Here is a 22,707-nt window from a genome sequence, read left to right on the forward strand (position 1 = left end):
AGGCACCTGCTTTCATGAAAGCGAGAGAAAAGCCCATAAATCCTGGAGGATCCAGCTGCCTCACTCCGGGTATTGTTGGCTTTCATAAGGAAAGGGAAAAGCTATTTTTCTTTTCAAAGGGGGGGAAAATCGTATTGAGTCAGCAGCCACTGATGCGGCCGCTAAAATAATCCCGTTCTGATTAAGCGATCACGGAGCTGGAGGTAATCAATGTTACTTTTACAGCCAGGAGCATTTGGCGGCCATCACGGGGGGGCAGAGAGGAGCGCTGTGGGGGCCAGGGGATGACGATGCGGATAAACCCGGAGCCTCATTCACCCCGAGCCTTATTCTCTCGGCTCCCTCCCCCCTCCTTGAAAGCGTGTCGCTGCAGAGCTCAGGTCCCATCGCCCCCCGAGCCCCAGGTCCAGCACGGGGGTGCAGCGCTTTGCAGAGGTGATGGGGTGGGGTCTGCAAGGGACAAATCTGGCCAGCTGCTCCCCATGCCTTTAGGACCCCATTTGCCTCCCACATCCCTGCTCCCCGTCCCCAGCCGCCAGCACCACCTGCAGCCAGGGCCAGCCCTGGATGTGCCCCAACCCCCGGGTTTGGGACCCCGTGCCCTGACCCCGCCGGGTCTATCCCGCTCCCCAGCTTTGGGACCCCACCGGGTGGATCCCACTCCCCGGGTTTGGGGCCCCACAGCGTTGATCCCGCTCCCCGGTTTGGGACCCTGCAACCTGACCCCGCTGGGTCAATTCCATGGCTTGAAACCGATCCTGCACCAAGGGTACGGAGCAGCCCCACAATCTGCCTGCAGTGCGCAGTTGTGGCAGTGCTGCCACCGAAGCCTCAATGCCAGAACGCTGAGCAGCTTCTCAGGTGGGGGGACTGATTTTGTCTCCCCCCCCCCCCCCCCCCCCGCCCCCTCCTTCGGGCGAGCGTTGCCGCTGCCGTCGCTGCACCCTTCCCCACACAGCCTCGGGCAGCGGGTACCGGGAAGGGCTTCCCCGCAGCACCGCCCGCGGGTCGGGGGCTCCGAGACGCGGGGTCGGAGGGTGATGGTGTCTTTGCACACCCCCCGCGGTAGGGCCGGACCCCGGGGCACTGGGGTCTGCACGCCGCGACCCCCCCAGGCTGGCAGCAGCCCCGATGGTGGGGGGGGGGCACCTGCCCCAGCACAGCCGGCTCCTCGGGGCGGGGGCAGCTTTGCCAAGGGAAAACGCGAAACGGTTTTAAGTAAATAAATCATTAAATGTGCGGAAAGGCCGATTTCAGGGTGTGCACTCCCCTCCCGCAGAAGTTAACTCAGAAACACTGGGTTTTCGGGGAAAAGCCCCGAACCTTTCCACTCCGCACCGTGGGTCCCCCGGGCCGGGCCTGACCCCCCTCCCCCCCCAGCACACACCGACAGCCGCACAGGTCACTCCTGGCTTTATTTTGTTTTATTTATTATTGAAGTTGTGGCATTATTTGCAAGGGCAGTGGTACAGACCGGCTCAGGAACCATTGAAACAGATTTGTCTTCAAGTAAAATCTAAATTAATTTTGATTCATAGCTACATCTTGAGAATGCAAAAAAAAACAATTCCCACTATAAAAATAAATTTACATTTTGTAAATAACGAAAGGAAATATAGTGCCCTTTGGCTTAACCAAAAGAAAAAAAAAAAAGACTATTGGATGTCAAAGTTATCCACATTTCTGACATAAATAGAAATATAAGTTAGTATAACTCTTAAAAACAGTTTTGTACAAATATACAGTCGTTTTTTTCATTTTTCTTTTTTCCATTCTTTTTTGTTTGCACTGAGAGCTCAGCAGAGATTAAACATTTCTTATAAATGACTTTTAAAGCTTTACACTTCTGGCCAGTGTACTCACATTAGGCATAACGCGTCTCTATACAGAGCGGAATACATTGCACAGTCGGACGCTAACACTGCTCCGTGCGCGGCCGGCGGGCGCCCCGCTCCGCTCCGCCCGGCTCCCGCTGCCGCTGCCCGGCCGGACGGGCGTGGGGGTCCCGGCTCGCCGCGCCTCCGGGGGCGGCACGCCCCTCCCGTGGGTGCCGTAGTGCAAAAGTCTGGGGGGAACAAGAAGGGGGGGGGGGGGGGGGGGAAGAAAAAGTGATCAAGCAACAAAAAAACAAAACGGGATAGAGGGGCAAGGGGGGGGGGAGGGAGGCAGGCGGCGCCCGCCCCCGCGGGCTCACCTGGCTCACCGGAGCCGCTTGCGGGGGGTCTGCTCAGCCGGCGCGCCGGCGGGGGGCGGCGGGCAGCCGGCGGGGCGCTCCGCCGCTGCTTTGGGCTCCCCCGGCCGTTTCCTCCTCGCGAAGAAATCTGCGGGGTGGACGCAGCGGGGTCGGAGGGGGCCCGCCAGCCGCCACGGCGGGCCGCCCGCCGCCCGCCAGCCCTCCCCCCACGCACCTGTGATACGAGCCGTCGGGGGGCCCCGGCGCAGCCGCCCGGCGCGGCGGCGGGGCGCGGCGCGGTTCTCCCGACTCAGGCGGCCGCCGGGCCCCTTGGCGGCGGCGGGCGGCGGCGGGGCGGGGGCCGCCCGGCGCAGGGGGACGCGGCGCCGCCCCACCTGCAGCGTCTCCCGGTAGAACGCGGGCACGGCGCCGCCCTCCACCTCCTCCCAGCGCAGGCGACCGGGCCCCGGCAGCGGCGTGTCGGTGTGGAAGTTGTAGTCCCAGCGGCGCTGGTCGTCCTCTCCCATCTCCCGCAGCCGGCTGCGCAACTCCCGGCCCAGCTCCTCGTGGTCCACCGGCCCGAAGAGGGTCCTGCAGGCGGGGCTGCGGCCGGGCCCGGCCAGCGCCCGCCGGGCCGTCAGGCGCTCCAGCGCGGCGGCGCCGGAGAGGTGCACGTTGGACATCGCCGCCGGGGAGGACGCGGGGTGGGTGGGTGCGGTGGGCTGGGCGCCCCCCCCCCCCGCCGCTCCGCTCCTCGCCGCCCGGCCCGTCCGCGCTGCGGCCGGCCCTGCCTTCCGTCTGTGCGCCGCTGCCCCCGGCCGCCCCGCTTTTAAACCCCGCTCCCCGCGAGGCCGAGCAAAACAACCATTAGCATAACAGTGCTCCCCGCCGCCGGCCCGCCGCGATTGGCGGCGCCCCCCCCGCCGCCCCCGGCCCCCGGCGGCAGCCCGCCTGCCCGCGCCCTCCATTGGCTGCGCTGGGGGCCGCGCTGGCCCGGCCCGGCCCCGCCACCGCCCGGGGGGGCGGCCCCGGTGCTGGCCCGGCCCCGGGGGGCGGCGGCCGCGCTCCCCGCCCGCCGCCGCCCCGCTGCCTTTGTCTGCCGGCGGGAGCCGCCGCTTCCTCCTCGGCGGCGCTGGGGGCGGCCCCTCCGCTGGGCCCTGCCGCCGGTCCGCGCCCCCGCGCCGGGGCGTCGCTCCATGCCAGGCCTCTTGTCCCCTACTTGTGTGCCCCGTCGCCGGGAGGCGTCTCCGCGGCCGCGGAGGCCCGGGCGGGGGGGCGGGGCGCGGCGAGGAAGAGGGGGTCGCTGCTGGCCGGGGGGGCGGATTACGCTGCCGCAAAACAAAGCGCGATGCCGGCCCGTTCCAAACCGAGCCGCGGGCGGTGGGAGCGGCCCCTCGGCTGCGGATGGAACCGCAGAAACGCGCAGCGCTGCGCTGCCCCGGCCGGAGCGGCCGCACGGGGCGTCTGCGCCGGCAGCGCGACCCTCGCCGTCGTGCGGCCGGGGGGCCGGGGCTGTGCGTTAGCCGCTGGTCACTGCCATCGCTGCCTGTTGTTGTTTTGGGATGGCGGAGCGTGAAAGGAAGGGGGGGGGCGGGGGACGTCACTGACACGGTGCTAAGATCGGGCCCAGCACATCGCCGTGGTTCTGCTGCGCACCGCGGCGCCTTGGCACCACGGCCGGCTTTTCATCCGCGGGCGACAAGGGGAAAGACAGACTCCAGCTCTGCGTGTAACTGTGGCTCTTCCTTTTGGGAAACTCAAACCCTTGAAGTAAAGACAACTGGGATGGTCTAGGGAATAAATCTAGTTTAAATTCCTAAGGTAGTGCTCGCTGGCTGCGCAGGCTCGCCGCAGGGCTGGGGAGGTTGCAGCTTTGGGGCAATGGTGGCCGCAGGCAGGTGTCAGCCTCAAGAAGAGGGGGGGCAATAGCCTTTGTAGCCATGGGAAGCCTTTCCCTTCCTCCAGCTTGGCCAAAAAAAGTCATCTTCCTCTGCTGTTTCCACAGCCAGCCCACGTCTGACGGAGCAGCCCTCCAGCACTGCCGTGGGCACTCACCCCTGCCCATGCCGTGCTGTGCCGGTGAGGAGCCCGGGGCAGCCGGGATGGCTTCCACCGGCCCCCAGGGGCTGCACCTTCAACCGTGCTCCCAAAGACCTGCCACACCAGGAGAGACCAGCAGTGTCCACAGTTTTGGACCTGTTGGCCCTGGGTGGGCCACAGCTGGTGCAGAGAGGAGCTCGCACCTGGCTCACCATGCGAGAAGGGCCTTTCCATGCTTGGGCTGATGAACGATGAGGTTTGCTCTCCTGAAATAATTTTCTGATGTCCATGGGGGCAGACAGGTCGCTCAATGGGAAAGGTCTGTAGCTCTGCGGTTGAGAGAAGGCGATGCGGCGCGTGCCTTCAGGGTGCAGGTCCCCGCTTGCTTCCTGGGCAGGTGTGGGGTCACACCTGGCAGAAGACTTTGCCAACCGGTGGCACAGACAGACCACTGTTATTTCACAAACAGTGGTAGCACAGGTATCTTAGGATATGTGAACTCTTTTTTCTATTAAGATACCCGTTTAGCTGTGTTCTCAACAAATATTCTGGGTTTCCCATGTGAGCTACACTGCAACCCACCCACGTGGCAGTCTTAGGTAAGCATTACCATGCTGTCCTTTCCTTCCCCAAATGGCCCTTCAGGGTGGCCACGTTGGGGGTCTCCTGTCCCAAAGGATGAAGTTTGGGGAGCAGGTCACGGAAAGGCTCAGCATCCTAAAAAGCGGGAGGCAAGCATCAGTTAGCAAGGGTTTGGCCATGGAGGGAAGGAGTGGGTCCGGGGCCAGGCTGAGACAGTCAGGGAGTGTGTTGACCATGGCATGTTCAGCTGGGACTTCTCTCAGCAGCTGTCAGATGCGTCTCTTGGGATGTAGGATAGGGTAGTTTTAGAAATAAACATGCTGTGCAGAGAAAATGCCCTGAGTTCCCTGAGAAACCTGCCAAAAAAGTGCCTTCTATTCAAGACGCAAGACAAATGGCAATGGCCAGGTCCCAGTGGACAGGGGCTCTTTGTGAGGGGGGTCCTTGTGAACCTGCTGCTGTCCTCCCCCAGTGCCCGGAGAGGCCAGCAGCCACCTTTCCTGTTTTCTGCCTCCTCGGTTTCGTACATTCCTGCGACACAAGCCAAGTGAGCAAACCTCCCTGCTGTTTGCAAGATGTGGGCGTGCCCTCTGCAAAATCCACATCATGGTCCTTCCAAACCGTTTCCAGAGGTTAGCCAATATTTACACAGTATTTGAGGGATGCGAGGAACTATGGTTTGAACGGGGAAGTATTTTCAGGGTTTGCCTCATGTTTGAGGCTGCTTCACCTTCCAGTTCACCTGGGAGGTAAAGCAGCTCTGAGTTTGAGGTTACCAGCTCTTTTTTTTTTTTTTCCCAGTCCCTCTTCCTTGCCCCCAGCGCTCCCCATTTCTTTGGCTTTAATTTTTGCCCCATTTATACACATGCGTTTTAAGGTGACGTTGAGATGTCGGGGACTTTCCACTTGTTCGAGGTCGCCAGCTCTAGCAGCGTCTGCGCTTCTCTACTGTGTGGAGTCAGAGCGCATCCAGCCCATTTGAGGAGGAAATGCTGTCTGCACTGAGAGATGTTTTTAATTTAGTGAATACGTGAACTCTAAGGCCAGGGGGGTATATTATGATCCTCTAAACCAGCAGTTTGCCTAATATAAGCCACAAAATCTTATCCAAGAGCTCCCACCACCAAGCCTATTAGCTTCTTTAGAAATTCCTGCTCCAGAACACTGAGCAGAGTAATTACCACGAGGGTTAGAACAATGCCACATAAGAATGAAGCATTTTTGCTCAAAATATCCAAGTCATATCCGCTTATGTCAGAAAACACAATGACTTTAACTAGCGTGTATTCCTGCTGGCTCCTCTGTTTGGGAAGGGTGAGGGGAGGGAAAGCAAACTCCCTCACAGCTTTTTGATTGCGATTTTGCAATTGCGATTGCAAACTCCCTCAAGCAGATTGCGATTGCAGGCGGCTTACTGCGTTTGACTGTTCCTCTTGGGGAAGAGTCCAGGCTGACTGTCAGAGCCAGGGGCTGAGTCTGGTGCCTTGGCTGATGCGGGAAGAGGGGTCCTTATGCTGCAAGCCGAGCAAGGAGTAGCCGAGGAAACTGGGTAAGAAGTTGCAAAAGTAACAGAAGAGTGAGCCTCGGTGCTGTCCTTCTGATGGGGCTGCTTGTTGCTGAGTTCCAGGTTAACTTCTTCAGAAGAGAGGGCCTGGTGAGACACTTGTGCATGGAGGAGGATGGGTCCCCACGGCACAGTGCCATGGAGGAGCACTCCCCCCTGTCTTCTGGAGGTTCTTGGAGTGAACATCTCCAGCAGAAATTGTCCTCAGTGTGCTGCCAGACAAGCGACCCCATTTTTGGGCCCCTGAGGCTTGAAGGTTTGTGCTTTGCTCGCTTCTCATTTCCTTTAATACACCATTATCATATACACTCAGCGATGTTTAACTTGGGATTGCTCAAATGCTGTGCTATCCACATGCAAGTGCTTCATTTCAGAACGCGTTATGTTCTGTAATTGCTTTAGCAGAGACACAGACCAATAAACATTGGTACTGGTATCTCCCATGCACTTCTCTTTTACTATGTGCATGTTCACAAGCAATTTGCAGTTTTGCATTTATACCGGTGGCAATTTTGCTTGGTACTTTGGAATCCTGCTTAAATAAACTGATCGCAATTAAAGTTCAAGTTTGCGCAGACTGCCCAGACTTCTCATCGAGGCTTTTTCACCAGCAAAGTGATGTTTGAATTATTTGAGCTGGTGTATGTTCAGAATTTTCTGTTTCTTGACACGGTCATAAAAAGGCAAATTATTAGATTTGAGAGGCAGGCACAACCATGCTAGTTCAGAGGTCAGAATGGGAAAATATAATCTGAACAGAACCCTGAAAAAAATATGGTAGTTTTAATCTAATTGAATTCAGTTTTTGTTGCATTCTCAAGAATATGCAGGGGCAAACATCTCAGAAAAACACTTCATTTAATTTCCTTTTTTTTTTTTTAAATTATTTTTTACGTCCTTGCTGTCCAGCTGCTGCGCGTCATTAGGGTAGCACAAAGGTAGCAGTGAATTTAGCCTAATGTATTGACGGACCTGCTAGTGCACCAGGGGCCATCACATTCTCTCTTCACACTCTTGTTTTGCCCTTTCCATCATGTTGTTCTACTTGATGAAGTCCACTTGCCATCTGGCCCTTCACGACTGATTGGAAGCCTGACTGGTTTGCGGGGATGCCCTCTGTGAACTGCGGTGTGGCCAGCCTTACCGACGCGGTGGTTACCTTGGAAAGCAGGTAGGAGCAGCAGCACTGACACAGGGTTTCCAGCTTGCAGTACACACCCGGGGCGGGTGGCTCCTTTTTGCTGGCTGTCTGTGTAGCCATGTTTGAACCGCAGTTGAATACTCCATTTATTTATACTCCCTGCTTTCCTGTGGGTATCCTTTCAGTGAAAGTCATGCCTGATGCTCACAGGTACTGGTCGTTCATGGCTACTCTTCCTATGAAATGAGAAGTTTGCATTTTGCCTGTTTTGATGTTCCCCTTGCCTTGTGTCTTGATCCATGGGAATATTACTTTTGGAGCAGCTTTTCATAAGTTATTTCTAGTTCTGTAGGGGGGTGGTGGTGGTGTGAAGGTGCCATTGCATGGGTTTTATTTTTGGTTTCATGCTTCTTAAGTAAGCAGGTTTTTTAATGCTGATAGTCTTGCCCGAGTCCTGAAGGAGATTACGAATGGGCTGTTGCAGAGGGGAGATGCCTGGTCCAAACCCAAGCCCCAGAGCAGAGGTAAGTGCATCAGGAATATCTTCAGGTGGATCCCAGCACATACCTAGAGGAAACAAAATCGAAGAGTACGAAAAAAAACCCCAAACCCCAAAAGATTGTTGAAATCTGGCTATGAAAGCAACAGCGCTGCAGGGCATGGAGGGCGTCTAAAGAGTCTCGATGTTAAGGACCTTCAAAACAAGTTTCGAGAGAGTAGGTGACTGCAAGTCTCAATCGGCCCGGCCGCGTCCTCTTCCCCGCCCCGGCCGCTTACTCCTGCCCGCCGGGTGCTGGCCGGAGCCCCGGGCGTGCGGCCCCGGCGGCCGGGTACCCGCGGGCTGAGCCGGGCGGCGCTCCCGCCCCTGCCCCTGCCCCCGGCCCGGCCCCTCGCCCGCCCGGCCCGCAGCACGGCGGGACCCCAGCCCCGGCCCCACGGCGGATCCCCGCTCCCCGGCCCCACGCCGGAACCCCGCGGCGCTGCCGGGCCGGGCTGGCAGCGGGCGGCGGGGCCGGGCAGCCGCGGTGCGCGGGGCAATGGTGCCCCCTAACGCCGGCCGGGCCCCGGCGCAGCACCGCGCCCCCGTGGAGCCCCGGCGCGTTGCCGCATTCCGGAGCGGGCTGCGGGACGGGCTGCGGAGCGCCCCCGCGCACCGAGTGCGTGGCCGCGCTGGTCACCGGCCGGTGATGCGCTCGGGTAGCTCTGAGGCCGTACGGCTGCGACGAGAGTTGTAAACAGAGTAACATGCTCCCGGTAGTCTGTGAAAGTTAGGGTTCAGGTGTAGCTGGGCAGTCATAGAATCACAGAACAGTTTGGGTGGGAAGGGACCTTAAAGGTCACCTCGTCCCAGCCCCGGGCAGGGACACCCCCCCCAGCCCAGGCTGCCCCCAGCCCCGTCCAGCCTGGCCTTGGGCGCTGCCAGGGATGGGGCACCCACAGCCTCTCCGGGCAGCCTGGGCCAGCGCCTCGCCGCCCTCACGGGGAAGGATTTCTTCTGGATATTTAATCTAAATCTTTCAGTTTAAAGCTGTTACCCCTTGTTCTATCACCACACTCCCTGATAAAAAAGTCCCTCCCCATCTTTCCTGTAGGCCCCTTTAAGCACTGCAAGGTGCTGTAAGGTCTCCCCAGACCCTCTCTTCTCCAGGCTGACCAACCCCACCTCTCTCAGCCTCTCTCTCACAGGAGAGGTGCTCACTGGATCATCTTCGTGGCCTCCTCTGGACTTGCTCCAACAGGTCCATGTCTTTCTTACACTGGGGGCTCAGAGCTGAAGGCGGTACTGCAGGCAGGGTCTCATGAGAGCAGAGTAGAAGGTCAGAATCCTCTCCCTCACCCTGCTGGCCACACTGCTTTTGATGCAGCCCAGGATATAGTTGGTTTTCTGGGCTGCAAGTGCACATTGCTGGCTCATACTCAGTTTTTCATCCACTGTACCCCCAAGTCCTTCTCTGCAGGGCTGCTCTCAATCCACTCATCGCCCAGCCTGTATCCATGTTTGGGATGGCCCTGACCCAGATGCAGGACCCCACACTTGGCCTTGGTGAACTTCATGAGGTTTGCACGGGCTCAGTTCTCCAGCCCATCCCTCTGGATGCCATCCCTTCTCTCTCAAGTACCAACCACACCAACCACACTTGCACTTGGGTGTGCTCAGTCCTGCTGTCCAGGTCCCTGACAAACATGTTAATTAGTACTGGTCCCAGCATAGACCCCTGAGGGGGTGTGTATTTTGTGTGTGCAATGTGCCTGAGTACACTTGTAATTCCTGATTACACCTGTAATTCCTGATTACATGCCAAAATGGTCAGAAAGCTTCTTTTGTGTGCGTGAGACAGTGAAACGTATGCCTTCTTTCTAGCAAAGAGCCAGGTCTACTACAACGTAATCATGAAGAAAGAGATGTTTGACTTGTTGGCTACAGCTGCTTCTTTTATGAGGACATCTGGGAAGCTTTTGGCCCCAAAGTTTCTATGCAGTCATATTTTCTGGAAATGGTAACTGTTGGTTCTTGCAGTAAGGAGTATTTTACATCCCCATCCTGCAAGGTGCCTTACAGGAGTGGATTTCTCAGGTTGAGAGGGAAGCCCTGGCTTGATGACTCGGTTTAGAGGGCATTTGAAGCCAGTGGCAGATCTAGGTTTATTATTAAGACTTACTGGTTGCTTGTGCTGTCATAGCACCCACACACAGACCAGGACTCCAGTATGCCAGTTTTGCAGAGTACAAACTGTACCTCTGCCTAGGCACTCCCATGGAGAGCTGAGAGAAAGGAGAGCTCACCCGCTGCACTGCCATGTCGCAGTGGGGACACCACGCGTCTCTGGTCTCCACCTGAACATCGACCTATTGACCGCAAGTCTTTGAGTGCAACCATCCAGCCGATTCCTTGAGCGGTCCACCCATCAAATCCATGTCTCTTCATTTTAGAGACAAAGATGTTGTTTGGGACCATGTTAAATGCTTTGTACAAATTTGGGCAGATGAGGTCAGTTGCTCTTCCCTTATCCATCGATGCTGTAACCCTGCTGCAGAAGGCTACCAAATCTGTCAGGCACAGTTTGCCCTTAGTGAAGCCATGTTGGTGGTCACCAGTCACCTCTGTTTTCCATATGCCTTAGCACAGTTTCCAGGAGGATCTGCTCCATAACCTTGTCAGGCAACAAGGTGAGATTGACTGGCCTGTTGTTCCCTGGGCCTTCCTTTTTGCCCTTTTTAAAAATGGGTGTTTTGTTTCCCCTTTTCCAGTTGCTGGGAACTTCACCAGTCTGCCACGACTTTTCAGATATGATGGGTAGTGGCTTAGCTCAACAGTAGCTGAACCTTGGAAGTCCAAGAGAAGGAGATGCTGTTGTAGAGGATGCAGAGCTCAAGACACATACCTGGTTTCATGCGGGGCCGCCATGCCTCAGGGAGCCCTGGGAGCTTCATCTCTTCTGCATCTTTCTGTAGCTGGTTCCCTCCCTAGGAGAGCATGGCAACACAATATGGTGCTGTGGGATCTGGCTGTTCCTTCTCTCGCTCCCCGAGTTGGATTCCATCTTCTTATTTGCCTCTCCCTCGGGGCTTGCTCCCTCCTTTCCTTGCGATGGAGTGTTGAGATATTATGCGATGATGCAGCATGATGAGGTAATTTCCCCCCCCTCTCCCCACCCCCTGGTTTCTTGTTTGTATTCTTTAATTAATTTATCTTCTCGCCTACAGCTTTAAATTTGCTTTTAGCATAGTCACTTTCTGAAGACACAGCACTAAAATATTATTTTCTCTTAATCTTGAAAAGCAATCGCTTTATAATCTCCCTGCTAGATTCATAGCATTAATTTTGCTGCAGGCTTTGAATGTGGACCAAACATCACTGAGCCAGTGGTGAACGTGCAAAGGGAGTGGTTCGATGAGCTCTCTTGGGGGTGTCCATTGCTTCTATTTCTCAGCAGTTTAACTACAGCAAGGCTGCCCTGCCCACAGTATGGTATGTATTCCTACAGAGCAGGGAGTTACTTGTACCTGGATCCAGCGGCGCACTATAAACACCTTTACGCCATGCAGAGCAATTTGGTGCTGTGACTCATTGCTGGGAGCTCAGCCCATGTTATACATGGGACAGCATTTAAGCGTTTGTATGTGACATCTGCAACAGCAGTCAGCACAAATCCCACTAGTGTTTCCAGCAGATCCAAAGAGAAACCACGTGCCGTACCCCCTGGCAGAGCAGAGGAGGTAGAAGCCCGTGGCTAACACAGGCTTAAAGGGTTTTTTAATGGTTTGCATTACATCCGCCAATGGAGCTATTTCATAATGAGCCAGTTCTCAATTTGGGGCAGAAGCTGAAATTCAGGATGTCCTACCTTGGGCCATGGTCAGAAATGTTGCTAAGTGCTCTGATTACACACGATTGTAGTGTCCTTTGGTAGATGGTGGAGATCGGGAGAAAGCTACATTTTTTTCCTGCGCTGTGACCAGATTGAAAAATCATCAGGTCGTTCTGTAGCCTTTAAAGTTACCCTTACCAGCTGCTCTGCCACTTCTTGCAGGAGCTGTTGCTAAAACAATTTGGCAGGGCAGTGAGCTCCAGGTGCCCAACCCTCAGTTTCAAGAAGGTGGACTGAGGACAGGACGACCAGGCACAAAGAGATGCACCTGCATCTGACTCTTGATGAAACTCAAATTTCATAGAGGTGCAATTAAAGACACACCCTGATGCTGTGCAGGATAGCAGGTATCTCACTGTCCCCCAGCGAGCACTCAGTCACACATGAATGCATTTCAAAATGACACGGTACATGCTCTAGTGCAAACCATGAGCCACGTTCTCAAACACAGTCATGACCGAACCAGTCTGAAGCAGATGTTTTCCTAACAATAAAAGCAGAAGAGGAGCCGGATGGGAGACCTGAAAATCATGGCATCATGGAAATCAGAGGCAAAATTCCCAGTGAATTGGGGTCAGGGTTTCAGCCTAAAGCTAAGTAATCTAGATCTTGCAGTTCTTCTCAAAGTAAAAACAAGTCAGCTGGTCATCATTGGTATTCAAAGGGAAAATACAGTCCAGGCGAAATAATTTAAGCCGACAGTAGCCAAGCAGTGGTGAGTTTGCTCTGGAAGGAAAAAATATATCTGGAGATGCTATGTTTATGGAGTCTCATTGCTTTCTAGACCAAAAGCGTTTGCTTTGAAGATGGGAGAATGGCTTTTTTTTTTTTTTTTTTTTAACTGCCAGCCTGCAAGTTTAATCTAGACCCTTTCCTTTTCACACGCCACAACCATTAAGCAAGCTTTTCTGACGACCTGCCTCTACAGCCCCCGCAAGGTCCTTGGCCCCGCTGCAGTCCCATGGCTTCCGAGGGTGCCTGCAGTGGGAATCAGGGTGGTAGTCGCTTCACCTGTGCAGAGCTGGCTGAATTTGGCAAATTATTTAATTGCAGAGGCTCAGGAGGAATATAACCCACCGCTCCCCTGGCTGTGCTGGGCAATAAATAAAAAGAATAAACCCTTATTGTTTTGTCTTGAAGGTAATGAGGAGAGTGCCTGGGCAGAGCTGCTGAGTAGTTTGCTGTTGGTTTTCATAGGAGTCTCTGGGCCCCAGCTGATGCTGGAAGCCAGGGGAATTTCTTCCTAGCACCTTCCCTGGGGCAGTTTTACAGAGGTAACCCCATTGCTCTCTGGTATGATGTTAAGAGAACAAGCTGGGACAGACGCCTTTTTCCAGCAGCAGTTTTTCTCTTCCTTTGTTTCAAATACCCTAACTACTGGCAAAGTGCTCAGGTCCGATCGTTGCTTTGGCAGGACTGGTTCTCAACCAGTTTGGACTGAAGATTTCCAGGACTTGCTTGATTTCTGGAAAAGCCAGATGATGAATCCTGGTTCTAGTGCATGAAGACTTTGATGTAGGGAGTTAAGTGTTCCAGAAACGGAACGTATGAACCAGGGAGCAGCACTCCAAGTGAGCTCTTCTTGGGTTGTTTCCACCCTTTCCAAAGTGTGAAACGACTAATGAATGCCAAATGGTACTGACAGTGGCAAGTACAGCCCAAGACTATGCAGGCATTGCTGTTTTATGCCAGCCATGCATTTGGCCTTGGGAGTAGCTTAGAATTAGGCATCAATATCAAAGCAAAAAGCCTCAAAAACAAATATTGCTGCAGAAGATGTTTAGTGCATCCTGGTCACAGCCATCATCCAGACCTCCCATGAGCAGCAGCCAGTTCCAGTTTGGGCTGGCAAGCTCTTGTCCTCTGGCATGTTTGGAAACACTAAATCCCTCTCTCTGCTCTTTCTAGGGCATAAATGCCTTTGCCACTCCTTGCAGAAAGGGTCCGGGTCTCTCTCCTTCACTGGTGGTAAATCCACGGCAAGTGCTAATGTTTTTGCTCAATGACAAAGAGTCAGGGGGGTTGTGAGCCTGCGATTGTCTTGGGGGACAAGCTTTAGAAATTATTTTTAAATGTTTTTGAAAAATAAATAGTTCTTAGGGATTTTCTCTTAGGAAAACTGTATGCCACTCATGTCCCACTTTAAATTGCTCCTGACACCAAGGCTGGATTATAACAGCGTGCAAAGTTTGCTCTGATTCTTTACAAGGAGACAGATTTTGTTTACAGCTCCTGTTGTTGTTCCAAAATAATTCTGAAGAATTGTTCTAAGTAATGAGTTTTCGAGAGAGTGCTTTAAAGACACAATTGAGCAGGTTTGGGGTTTCCTTATGTGTCAGAGGTGCCTGCACGGTGTCAGGAATGCATCCTCATCCCTTGCTCTGGAGAAATGCCATGCCTAAAGAGCTAGAACTGGAAAGCAGAGAAGCAAACGGTACCGTGCAGGTGCTGGTCTCTTAACAGCAAAGTTTCAGATGTAGCTGAAGGAGGACTTACTCATATGATAGGGTAGATTGACTTTTCTACCTCTTACTTATCTGTCCATGCTAGAGTTGTATTCAGTGTTTGACATGAGTTTTTACCAAACTACTTTGAAAATTTTCCCCAAACCGCTGTGAAGATTCCTGATACTCCACTCAAGAGTTATTAGTGCCCCCCCCCCCCCAACCTCAGCTCTAAGGGGGCTGGGAGGAAACTCCACCTCCAGCAAAGGAGGTTTGATTTCTTTTTGTCACAGGTGAATTGAAGCAGAAGGTGGATGTGAAAGCTGGAACGAAGCAGTGAAGGGTCTCCAAAGCCTTCTGGTGGTCTGAACAAAAAAAAGAGCAGTCTTGGGGCTGTCATCCCTCTTGTATTCCTAACAAAACTCAGGACTGTAATTGTTCCCTCCCAGTAGACCTGGCTGCAGGCTTTATTGCTGATGCAGGAGATGGAGACCTGGCTGGCAGAGTGGATACCTCCAAGGGCTGCTGTCTTCTAAAGCTTTAAAGGTTCTGTTTTTCTGGGTAAGCTCTATAACAGGCAGGAGTGTGTGCTCTGCTCCAATTTGCAACAGGGCGAACTGAGGCATCTGCTCTGATTTCACAAGTCCCATTCAAGTCTTCAGCTGAAATTAGGTGTTTGCTTAGAGAGAAACATCAGGACCTTGGGTGAGGCTTTGGAAGGCTTTTAGAGCCCAGATACATCAAGGGCTGTCACACTTGCATGTTATACCACTTCGGAGCTGCTGATAAATCCAGACCTGTGTGTCTATGGATACCTTCATCCCACCTCTTCTGTCCATTGGCAGCTAATATCTGCAACACAGCACTGTCCACCACCCATGTAGTGGGTGGGGGCCAGCCGGTCATGGGGCCAGCCACCCCCTTTCCTTCCCATCCCACGCTGGCTCCGTGCAGGTCCTGAGTCCGTGTGGAGAAAGCAGCCAGCCAAACGGAGCAGGGCGGAAAGGGGACGTGCCTCCCCTGGCCCTGAGCAGGTAAGGATTTGTCCGAGGATGTAACACAGACCCCTGCTGTGGGGGGCGGCCGTGTCTGGGGGGTGCAGGGTTCCACAGACACACGCCTTCTCTCACGGCTTTATGCAGAACGTACGTTAGCAGAAACGCTGACTACACATCCGTGTTTTGTTTGCGCCATGTATAGCTTCATCAAAAGGCTAATCAACAGAGAGATTCTTGTTACATTGTGTTGCTGGTGGTCTCCTCAATGCTCCAGCGTTATAAATCAGGCAATTGTTTGATTCTGACACAGGAAAATGTTTTGGTACATGCAGAAGGCTCGAGACTAGCTGAAAACGTCTGGGGCTCCCATTGTGTGCAGAATGTAATGTGTGCAGAGGAAATCTGCAGCATTCCTACGGCAAACCACAACAAGAAGCTCCATACAGTCCCAATCAGTTACAATTCTCATATAAATTATAATGGTTTAAATGTTATTTAAATAATAAACAGCTTTTGCATTCCAGACATTGCTGCAATTCCAGAAGGTGGCTGTATAATACCAGCCAAATGAAACGCTGCATATTGCAGGCTAAGTATGGGGCTTTATTTGTGTGTGCGTGTATCCCTTTTTGTCACATCTAGCATATTCTTTGGCTATAAACTTTGGACTTCCAATGCACTATGTGTGTCTTGGAGCCCAGGGCTTCATCCGTTATCCAGCAGCAAGTTGCTTGAAGGTCGGTCACGCCAACATGCCAATAAGCTGAAGGCGCAACCACAGAGGCGGCAGAAATGCCTGTCGCTTCTGGGCCATCACCATCACTTATTAGCATGCAGAGCTGCCTGGACCCTGCTCGGCAGCCGATGCTATAACCACTCTTTTAATCACCGTTTCCTACACAGATGGCTGTCTCACGCTTGCTTGAGCACTAGGAAGCAGAATGGCAAGTCTGGGGGAGATCATCCCTCGCCCAGGAGAGAGCCCACCCAGCAGAGCTGGGCTTTTGCTAAAGGGAGAGTCATTTTCTCGCTGCCGATCCTTCAGTGCCCTAGCAGAGCAGACCACTTAGCAGCTGGTGGCTGCCTTTTGATGTACTCGCTGGAAGGAGAAGGTCGGCGGCTGCTCTCCGGGCATCCTAGCAGCCCTTCTGCACCACGTGGCAGCAGCTCATCGAAACTTGAGGGGATTCTGTCTGCTCAGGAGAGATTTTGGGGTAGAGGTAGACCACAGCAGCACGAGGGAGATGACTCTGGAGGGAAGGGCTCCAGCTGAGCTGAAATCATCCTAAGCAAGGCAGCACTCGGTTTGAGCAGGCATGAGAGGCTCCTGCCCCAGCGAGGTCCTGCTGGAGCCAGTGAGACTGGATGGGTACAAGGAACCGAGCTTTTTCTTCCTATTTGGTCATGTTTTTCTTGGTGTAACTCTCCTGAATTCAGGCCACGGGATTTTTCCAAAACACATCTACAATTGACACAGTCTCTGCCACATCTGCATATTTTGTTGTCAAATTCCAGCATTCAGAAATGTTCTCTTTTGGTTGAATTTTTCCAGAATATTAGAGAGGAGAAACTGTCCTGTGGTTAAACAATGGGACTGGCGTCCAAAGGATGATTGAGTCTGACTCCCGCCTCTTCCACAGACTTCCTCTGTGATTTCAGGGAAGTCATTAAACCCCTCTGTCTGTTAGGGTCCCCTCTGCAGGACAAGGAGGATCTCATTCCTTTCCCTTGTCTGAGTCTTGACCCCTTCCTGTGCTTGCAGGGCACCAAACAGCGTCTCGATATTAGCTGGAGCTTTGGGGCTTATCCATTAAAAAGTTAATAATAACCAGCCATATTTCAGATAAAATATGATTTGCAGTTTAATATGCTAAGTAACAAAGACTTTACCAAAAGAATGAACAACAGCCTTTCCCATTTCACAAAATAATTTGCCAGGCAGAATAAGCACACCACCATTTTTATAAAAACAAATTATAAGTAATTGCTCTTTGCAATTTAATACACACATAGAAAAAACCAAAAGAGTTCAGCAGCCACCGGGAATCTGATTTCATTGCCGATTTGGACTGTCTCTGTAGTTTTTATGAAAATCCCTGAAGACTGTGCTATTTTGTAAACTAAACATGGTGCTTTTTTTTTTTTTTTTTTTTTTTCTGGCCATGTGGAGTCTTTTTCCATTCATTAGTGAGCTGCTTTTTTCATGAACATTATTAGACAAAGGAATAAATCAGTCAACAAACATGGAACATAATTTTGGCAATACCGGGCCATTTATGCTCATATTTGCTTAACTGTGTAAATCTTTCACCAGGCTACAAATGAGACCAGTTCCCTCAGTGTCGGGGTCAGGGGAAGAGAGAGGGATCGGGCCAGATCCTGTGGATCTGATGGCTCCTGCTGGCCATGGCTGGTGGTGAGCGGTTTCCCTCATTATGGCAAGTCAGCATTCCCACTATTGGGGAATTGCTTCGAGATATTTCTCTCTTGTATTACAGAGCTTAAGAAGCATGGCCAGGATGATAGCTGCCTGATGGCTGTGTCTCTGTAAAGGGTTTCTGTGTGTCTCCCTGCCTGAATATCTGCTGGCCAAACTGGTTTTGGTACAGTGGCCTCACCATGCTCTTGTGAGGAGGGAAGGGCTGTCTTTGCTGCTGCTCGGGCAGGGAGAGGTGTGCTCAGAACCATCCATCTCACACCTCATGTCCCTTCCAGCACCCCCAGCACACAGCCCATAGAAATGCAGTTTCTCTTTGCAAGGAGAAAGGAAAGCTTTGCCGGACCCGAGAGGCAGGGATCCCCTCGCCAGCAATCCCTGCCAGCTCTCACGCTTGCCATGGGTACGGTGTGTACCCACGAGGGCAACGATTTGTGACTGGTCGGCCCTGGAGCAAGGTTTGGCTCATCCCGCTGCTCTTTTGTGTAGCTGGGGAGATCTGCCAACTTGTAGTCATAGAGGGTCTGAGGCCTGAGAGATGTCCTTCGTCACTGGGCAGCGCACCTGTGCTTCCATCCCTCTTCAAGGCTCTCCTGAGGCTGTCGAGTTTCCTTTGGCCCTCTGCAGGCAGGTGAATCCCACTCCGGGTTCTTTGTGTTGCTACGGTTCATATTAAGCTTTTCCTGTGAAAAAAACACAAGTTGAGAGAAGGATTCAGGATTTATTTGCCCACAATTTTTCCTTTTTCAACTGCTGGTAATGCTGTGGGTGGATTTCCCCTCCCCATGCATGTGCTGGCCTTGCTTCCCACTTCCAGTGATTTAAGAAAAGATTTCTGCTCAAGTAACATAAACAGTATGTCTTTATAATTTTATTTTTTTAAAGATGTTCTCCAGTTTCCTACTCTATTTTTCCAGAGATCATCAGATAAATAGGCCTCAGGAAAGATATACCACGGAAGGCAACTATAAATACTCCAAAACTATTGGGAATGACTGTCAAGGCTTAATGCACAGCTAATGGCCTAATCTGCAGTTTCATCGCAAGACATTTATCTCCTTGCTTGCTTTCACCATAGTCTCCCTGCAATACCTATCCTTTTAAAGTTTACTTATCCTGCCCAAGAACATTAATTTTTAATTTTAAAATTAAGCTTTATTTTTTAAAGAGGGGTCGTCAGTGACCGTGTGCTGTCTGTGGTATTGCCTATAACTGAGCCTTTAGATAAAATTGCAGCGCCAGCCTACACCATCTGCCATTAGCAGTGCATTATCGTTACAGGTATAGATGAACTGGCCCCTAGCTGGGTGGCCACAAATGTGACGTTCAGCAGGGCATCGCTGGGGACGAAGTCAATCTCCATCATACTTTGGCTCCTGCAGACGTTTTCGGACAGGGCAGGCTTCTCGCTTAGGGGAGGATCTGCCTTGTGTAGATCACACTGACTGTTTTTCCATCGGTTTTTGTTGCTGCTATGTTTAACCTCTAGACTGACCAATTCTGAAAGTCAGGAAAGTCCAAGTTGCTGCACAGAAGACCTTGCGGGAGGACATTGAGATGATTCAGGGCTGCCAATGTCTTCATCAAGTCTGGAGAACACAGCTCATCCCTGCGTCCTTGAGCCGGGGTAGCATGGATGTGGCTTGGCTCACGGCTTGTAAAGGTGGCTTAAAATTGCCACCCTCTTCCCTTTGTCCTGTCCGTGCCAAAGTGCAGGGATGGGGAGATAAATGATCCTACCCAAAGAGACTACTGCTAGAAAAGGATTGCCAACGTGGGCCCAGGGTACTTCCTCACTTGCAGCCTGGTCTGAGACACTAAGGAGCAGGCTGAGGCACTGAGCCATCAAGAGGCTCCAGGGATGTGGAGGAACCGAGCCTGGTGATCATAGCCCATTCTCCATGGTCACCTCCACACCAGGCACCAAGTTTAGGTCCCTGCTTCTCAGAACTGTGTCTTTTCCCCCAGAGGCTGAAAATTAAACTCCATGGTTTTTTACTGTATTTCCCTTGTCATTGCCTGTAAAAAGAAGCTAAATCTGAGTGAGAGCATGTGGCTGGTGAGCTGTCTGCGCTGCGTGCCCCGGGGAAGAACAAGGCTTGTATCTGGTGGAAAGTGGCTACATCTGCAAGTCATTGCTTCCCTTGCTCGCCTTGCTGGGATCTGTTTTCAGTTGCTGCTGAGACAAACTCACTTGTCAAAATATTGACGCTTTTCAAGTCCAAGTCAGCAACGTTTCCCGTAAGCAGTGTTTTACATTGCATTTGCATGAGTTACTTTTTTGGTTGTCTCAAAACCTCCATAAAGAGAGTTCTCACATTAATTTTACTCTTCTATTCAATGCTCATAATTTGTACATTGTTCCTGTCCAGCACAAACCCGGGAGTGACGATGGTGGTGCTGTGCTGCAGGACACTCAAAGCACAGGCAAATCCATTGTTTCGCGCTGAGATGAGCCAAATGTTGAACACTGATCCTCTGCTAAATCAGGGTACATGCTGGGTAATCTTCCTTCTTCGGTAATAGATACAGCTTCTAGGGCATTGTGAGTTGGGGCTGTTGGAGTGCTGGCGTGGCTTTCCTTAAAGTCATTCCTTAAAGGTGCTTTTTTACTCATATTTTGGCCCTTGAAGGGCAGCTCCAGAGGTGATGCAGCCAGACTCTTTGTGGCAGTGGCAGCTGATGCTAGGAGGGACAACAGCCACAAGTTACAGCTTGAGATATTCAGATTGGACATTAGGAAAATCTTCTTTCCCAGATATTCAGGGAAGGGGGCAAATCTCTTTTCTCGGAGGTTTTCAAAGCTTGTCTAGAAAAGGCCACAGCTGACCTGATGTGTTTGAGCAGGAGGGCGGATGAGATCTCCTGAGGTCCCTTCCTACTAAAAGTCCTGTGATTCTACAAAACTGGAGCATTGGGATCTCTGCTTTCTTTTTGTCTTTAAAATAAAGATAAATGTTCAACCAGACTTCCAGGCTTCAACAAGTAAGAAAACAAACAAACAAGCAAGGAAGCAAACTAACAAACCCCCCAAAGGACAAATAAGTCTTATTTAATTCCCCAGTTTGCAGTCAGCCTCGTGATTTGTGTGGATTTAATGTTTTAAAAAAAAGGTTCTGGCATTGGCTGGTAATTTGTAGTCTAAGTGGAGTCACATGTGAACATTTGCTAGCTCAGTCTCGCTATAAATTTGCAGGACCTGGTAAAGGAGGCAAAATGGTTCAGTTGGAAGTGCTGGTGAAAGCAACTCTAGTTGCATGTAAAACCTGTGCTTGTTCCAGGATCTGTGTAAATTTACTGCAAGTACCGGGAAGACTTTGGAATAGCTGTTCTGCTGTAAGCTTTGCTTGCAACCTCCAAAAAAAAAAAAAAAATCATCATCATTCTTATAAAGAATGAAAACAGTCATCTCTTCTGAGCCACCAGAAGTGAAACAGTTAAGGAGCTGAAGAGTTCCTCACGTGCTTGTTTGGGGCAATGTCCACTTCCACCCTGCTGGGCCCCAGGCTGGTCTCTGTTGTGATGGTGCTTGAAGCAATGAGCCCACCTGGGACAAGGCTGAAGAATGAGATCTGCAGTTTGGTGTGTGGTTGCCTTTGATCCTGCCTAGCAAGTAAGCAAAGAGGAGAGAAAAAAAAGAGGAAGAAAGGAGGGAAAAAAAAAACCCCACACACAACAAACCATCCCTGGCACGCTGACTCAGCACCTTTCACACTGTAAGCTTTGGACTGTACACACAGCTTCTGCACCTTACCTATGCCTTGTGTTCCCAGCTAGAAAACACCGTCACATCATTTTTCAGCCTGTCAGCCTGCTTCCATGAGTGCTATCAATGCAAAAGCCAGCTCCAGAGGCAAGGAAGAAGCCTCTGGAACGAGGAGAGGCTGCTTGGGAGATGTCAAGAGGGGACAAGTGATCCTTGTTGCCTACCTGATTGTAACCCTGGAGCTGACCTTCCTCTTCATGCAGATGGGAGTCGTGCCTGTGAGTATGGACTGTCCTGTTCCACAGCAGGTCTTGCTGTCGGTGCCAGGCTATGTAGTTTCGCAGCAGTCGGGAGGGAGTTCCCGGCAGGGGAGCGGACAGCACGTGCCTCCCTTGCAGGCGGGCTGTGGCTGTGCCCAGGGCATGCCCAGGCAGAGAACGCTGGTTTATTTGCACTGCAGTAGCACCCAGAGCCCTTTCCTGGTCTGATAGCCCTGGGTGAAGTTGGCATAGTTTGTGTCTTGCTTGCACGGGAGGGTGACCCAACAAGCAGGCAGCAGAAATCAGAGGTTTCAGATCAGAGGTGGGTTTTTTCTGAGGGCATAATAAACCAGCTGTGAGTGGGAATCATTGCTTCTTGCTTACTGGACTCTTTCCTCTGGTTTCATAGAGTCACGGAGTCATTTAGGTTGGAAAAGACCTTTAAGATGAGTCTGACTATCAGCCCAGCACCGCCAAGTACACCACTAAATCGTGTCCCTAAGTGCCACATCTACGTGGCTTTTAAACACCCCCAGGGATGGTGATTCCACCCCCTGGGCAGCCTGTTCCAGTGCTTGACCAGCCTTTCTGTGAAGAATTTTTTCCTAATACCCAACCTCAACCTCCCATAGCAAAACTTGAGGCCCTTTCCTTGGGTCCTGTCGCTCATTACCTGGCAGAAGACACTGACACCTTGCTACCGCTTCCTTTCAGGCAGCTGTAGAGAGCAAGAAGGTCCCCCCTGAGCCCCCTCCTCTCCAGGCTGAACACCCCCAGCTGCTCCCCATCAGACCGGTGCTCCAGCCCCTTCCCCAGCTCTGTTGCCCTGCTCTGGTAAAGGGTGATTCAGGTTTGTCACCTGGTGCAAAACTGATGTTTCTGGTCACATCTCCCTGACCTTCATTAGTGGATGGCATGGGACAGAGACCTTTGGTCTTTATTAAGCAGCATGTGTCTGACCCAGTGAAGGTTTCATCTGTAGGTTCGGGGAA

General features: G+C 52.2%; 2 protein-coding genes across 3 annotated transcripts in view; one reads left to right on the top strand and one right to left on the bottom strand.

Moving 5' to 3' along the window:
• Positions 1-1,406: 1,406 nt before the first annotated feature.
• CDKN1C (cyclin dependent kinase inhibitor 1C) lies at positions 1,407-6,139 on the bottom strand. Of its 2 annotated transcripts, none has more exons than XM_080405273.1 (3): positions 2,569-6,139; positions 2,195-2,321; positions 1,407-2,065 (listed from the first exon to the last, which is right to left on the bottom strand). In XM_080405273.1, the coding sequence occupies exons 1-3, from the start codon at positions 3,139-3,141 to the stop codon at positions 1,860-1,862; spliced, it is 906 nt and encodes a 301-aa protein (XP_080261399.1). In that variant the 5' UTR covers positions 3,142-6,139; the 3' UTR covers positions 1,407-1,859. The 2 variants fall into 2 exon arrangements, with proteins under 2 accessions (XP_080261399.1, XP_080261398.1); XM_080405272.1 differs by having other exon boundaries at positions 1,924-2,065; positions 2,409-3,814.
• A 2,754-nt stretch (positions 6,140-8,893) lies between these two features.
• SLC67A1 (solute carrier family 67 member 1) overlaps positions 8,894-22,707 on the top strand; it is a 72,069-nt gene continuing 58,255 nt past the window's right edge. The window contains exon 1 of the mRNA XM_080405262.1: positions 8,894-21,733. Coding sequence (XP_080261388.1) covers positions 21,569-21,733 — 165 coding nt within the window. The 5' untranslated portion in view covers positions 8,894-21,568. The remainder of the gene's footprint in view (positions 21,734-22,707) is intronic.

Source organism: Falco punctatus, assembly GCF_963210335.1.
Source record: "Falco punctatus genome assembly, chromosome: 10".
NCBI lineage: Eukaryota > Metazoa > Chordata > Aves > Falconiformes > Falconidae > Falco > Falco punctatus.